Raw genomic sequence first — 4,496 nt, 5'->3', positions numbered from 1 at the left:
ATCCCCTACTATCCTTCAGCTGCGAAGGGCCGTTCTGTGCCCGATTGTCTATTTCTCCAGCATTTCTATGATGGATGCAGCAAGCAGCATTTCGGCAGGTTTTCAGAATTGACCTGGCTGTGTTTAACATGCGATGCCCAGTGTGGGGTTAAAAACAGAGAGGGGGCACCAGGCAGGCGGCAGAATCACACCTCCACATACTTAACATACTTATATAGTAAAGTAAACGGACCTGGCAGCTCTCTAGGACCGCGGCCGAGGACTCCTAACATCCTCAAGTGAACGGTGAAAAATTCGGACAGGATGCGCTTCGATTGCACACCTTGGAACTGTGGCTTTGGATCCTGCCTCTGAGTTTAAAGGACTAGTGTCAATTTACCATTATAGCATGGCATCCTGTAAAGCCCTGTCAATGCACAGGAATCCCAGACCCGGATTCCTAACCTGACTGTTCATGTCCTGACAGAAAAGACGGGTGTGTTTGATATAGGGAGATTCATGTATTTGATTATATTTGGTCCAGAAAATCTGTTTTCTCTACTAAGGAAACACAACAGTGCGGTTAACACGGTTTTACATCTGTCATTCTCTGCTGAATGAAACAGCTGCCCAGCTCACACAAATCAAACACAGCCGGTTGCGCACAGTTCATGAACCGCCAGAGTGCGGTACGTGCTCCTGCCCATGATCGCGAGCTCAGCGCCACACAGTTCCGCTGCGGGTGAGAGGGAAGAAAGACAACAAGCAGGGGGGTGACATCATCTCCGCAGCAGTTATTTCTGTACAGCTTTAGCAGGAAATATTCCCTACTGTTCGTGCGAGAGGGCAACATATTTGTCCATGACTCCTTGACCCACCTAGCTCCTTCAGAAACCTGGTAGTCATCCAAGGTTGGCAATGATCCTGATATTTTTCATCTCATCTGCGCTGAGAGTAAAAAAATTGCTGAATTCATGAAGCTCTTTACTTATCACAAGGGCTCCATTAAATAACTTCCTTTGTCCATCTTTGATCTTTTATTCTTGCAATGCGTCGGCCCACACTCTTAGAACTAATGTGTTAAATGTAACACGACGAGGGCGCTGTCCGACTACGCCACCCTGTTGATTTGCTTCAGGGGTCAGGGTCCCCTAAATTCACTTCTGTAACACCTTCCATGGGATCTTTTAACCAGTTAAGCAGGCACAGAAATGTAATATTTAAGCCTTTATTTTTAAATAAAACAATAGATTTAAAAGGGGCAACAATTATCACATTCGTGTAGATACAATCAATAAAATACAGAGAAGAGCCTGACAATTAAAACAGTTTTATACTCACAGTCACACACAAGTGGAGTGCAGGACAGAGCAGGACAATACATTACTAGCAACTCTAGAGTAAAAGGCTTTCTTTTGTGCGTTTCTTTAAAATACCCCATTTCTCCATAACACTACCAGTGAAATATATTATTTTTCTATTTAAATATCTCCCTAGTCCTAGTTTCTTCATTTTAGTTTCTCACTCACTCACTCACACAGTCGCTCCAGGATGGCCATCCCGCAACAAACAAAAACAGGACTTTTATACCAGAGCAAAAAGCTGATTCCAATTATCCAATTAACAATCAAATAAAAGGTTTGCTAGTTAGAGCAGGTTGGGAGGGGAATTCAGCCAGTGACACATAAAACACAACAACTCTTAATTATAACCCTGTTACATATATACACAACTTGGTGTTAACATTTACCAAATTACAACACAATAATGTATATTTGTAACACTACAATGTGTATTTTTAACACAATCATGTATATTTTATAACACAATAATGTGTGTTCCCCACAGAGACTTGTTAAAGAGAGACATTGTCGTGTCATTATCGAGACAGAATAGGGGAAAGGGCATTTGACACAACGCAGGATTCGCACTTTTGTGTTCAGAGATGTGCCCGTCATTCCCCCCCGCACAGGGACGATTCATGCGGCCCGAAGAGCCTCGTCTTCCGCAGCTTTTCCAGTCTTTCGCAATGGTGAGACAAGGAGACACTTGTGCGTGTGTTGCGCTGCACAGCCTGGCGCAAAGCGGCGGGGGGTATTACTGCTGTTACAGAGTCTCAGTTCACAGAAAACACTTTCTCCGGCATCAGCCCACGCCAGGCGCTGCGCCAATGGGCGGGTTTCGGAAAGTTATTAGCGGCCGTCAGCTCTCCTCCTCCCGGCGCGCCGTATAAAGCGCAGCGCAGACGGCAGCGCATTCAGAGCAGCGCCCCGCACACGACACCGGCGCAATGTGTCACAGCTGCCAGAGAAGGATGCCCTCAACAGCCGTGTACTGCGCCTCCAGAGCCGCCGCCGGCCCCTACAAGAGCCTGCACAGCCCCCGAGCCCCGCAGGTCTTCACCTTCGAGCCCATCCCGGAGCCCGGCGAGCGGCCGCTGTCCCTGCGGGCGTGGAGAGCCCGCAAGCCCGCTAAGCGAGTCATGTACCCCGCTATGGTGAGGATCTGCTGCTGCTATTATGATGATGATGATGATCTTTTTATTATTAATATCATTATTCTTGATAATTAACAATAATATAATTGTCAGAATGCAGAATTAAATCAACAGGTTATTTAGTTTGTCACAGAAGTCACTAGATGTCATGGTTCTTTAACCTGTGAAATAAAGCGTCTTTTCCCGGGAAGCGTGAGTGTTAACGCGTCTCTCCCTTCTCTCCCGGTGCAGGTGAAGAAGCGCCTCCCGGGGCCCGAGGCCCGCAGCCCGGCGGAGAAGCTCCTCTGGCTCCTGCTGGCCGTGCTGTGCTGTCAGATCTACGCCGCCGAGGAGCCGCGCCGCGACCCGGGCCAGGGCGCCGGGTTCCCCGCAGAGGCGGCCGAGCTGCAGCGCCCTGTCGGTGTCGCCGAGGCGGCGGGGGAGCCTCTGCCCGAGAGCCCGCGGACGGGGGAGGTGGTGGGGACCTTCCCGGCGCAGAGTGAGCGCAGAGGGGGGATCTTGTTCCTGGTCGGGGTCTCTCAGTACATCAAGAACAGCAACGCCGACCTGTGAGCGTCTGCCAGGCGGGACTGGAGCGGCTTCGCCCGCACAGAGAGCCGGAGTCGCCGCAACGAGGAGCGCTGGTGGTGCTGGAGTGAAACCTAATCAAGAAAACCATTATTCCACGCGAATAACTGACACTTTTGATGAACTACTGTTGTATTTATATTCGTGTGCAAACTGTATTTATTTATTGAATTAATTTATTTATTTAAATGAGTTGTGCTTGGATGGTCTGTTTGTTTGTTTGAGTGTCCTTGTCGGTCTTTGTGAAGGCTGGCGGGCATTTCTTTAATTTTTAGGAGATGTTTTAAATGTTGCATCAGTGGCGTCATTTAACAGACTGTATGTGTTTAATCTGTTCCTGTATTGTACCTGTTTAGTTATCAGTGGTGATAAGTAGACTGCGCTTACTAAGTAGGCCACAGTAAAGCTCGCCTGGGTTTCTGGGCGCATGATATTTCCTGTAGGTGAAACGGCTGTTTGGTATGTTCTGTGAACAAATAAAGCATTTTAAAAATTGATTTTAATATGTTTGCGGATTGCTTCCTTCTCTAGTTTGTTTTAATGAAAGTACATTGCATAAATGTAATGAAGTTATTTAGCTCCTTACAGTGTTGAGACGGGTATGCGAATGGCAGACAGCTGTACACTTCTTGTACTCGGGCACCCAGTCACCGAATGGGTCTGCACCACGAATTGCCTTCCATTTCATCCTTCTCCCAAGGGTGTGTGTTTTATTTCATGGGCTGTGGAACCCAAGGCAAAATAATCATTTAAACCATCGACTCTGACCGGCCAAAAAGTAATCGCGGGCTGCCATGGGAATGCGGACGGGTTGGTATTTTTACATCAAGGCTTGGAGGCTCTGGACTCTGGAGGCCGTGGGTGTTGGGGCTGGGGAGACTGCGCTGTCCTGTGTGTGTGATGGGCTGAGGAAGCCCAGCAAACCCTCGGCAAGTCTCGGACCGCTGTGTGCCTTCAGTTAATTTCTGTGAGCACATGGCGGTGATGATCGACTCTCAAGCTCTTCACTGAACCCTAAACAACAGTGCTAATTGGGCCCATCGGTTATAATAGTAAATATAAAAATATAAACGATGGGCCTAATTATGTTGAGGGAATCTAACTGGTTCAACTCAACTGGCACTTGAATTATCAAACTTTTTTGTAAGCCAGACATTTTAAGCAAGTCAAATTAAACATATTACGAGTTCAGGGACTTTAGGTTCATTAGGGTGGGAGAATCCAGCCCTGGGCCTGGGGTCCTGTGTGGCATTTCTGGGATTTCTAAACTGTCCTTCGCTCGTGTGAAAAGTAAAGCCCTTCTTATTGCTGATCCCTCCAAGTCATTCATTCCAAAACCCCAGGAAACGTGTCTTTCCGAGCAGTGAAGTGTTTCGGTACAGTCAGTCATTTTTCTAGATCATTCGAAACCAACGTGTGAAAACCCCCTCAGCGAGGAGCAGAGTTCCTCCCA

The 4,496-nt window shown here is 47.7% G+C and overlaps 1 protein-coding gene across 1 annotated transcript; it reads left to right on the top strand.

The window, feature by feature from the left end:
* The first annotated feature begins 2,214 nt into the window (after positions 1 to 2,214).
* LOC136771393 (radiation-inducible immediate-early gene IEX-1) lies at positions 2,215 to 3,540 on the top strand. The gene is made up of 2 exons (XM_066723681.1): positions 2,215 to 2,476; positions 2,708 to 3,540. Exons 1-2 carry the CDS (start codon positions 2,270 to 2,272, stop codon positions 3,026 to 3,028), a joined length of 528 nt encoding a protein of 175 aa, XP_066579778.1. The 5' UTR covers positions 2,215 to 2,269; the 3' UTR covers positions 3,029 to 3,540.
* Positions 3,541 to 4,496: the final 956 nt, after the last annotated feature.

Source organism: Amia ocellicauda, chromosome 15 (assembly GCF_036373705.1).
Source record: "Amia ocellicauda isolate fAmiCal2 chromosome 15, fAmiCal2.hap1, whole genome shotgun sequence".
Classification (NCBI taxonomy): Eukaryota; Metazoa; Chordata; class Actinopteri; order Amiiformes; family Amiidae; genus Amia; species Amia ocellicauda.
Note: the sequence above shows the minus strand (reverse complement) of the source record. Positions and strands in the feature narration are given on the sequence as shown.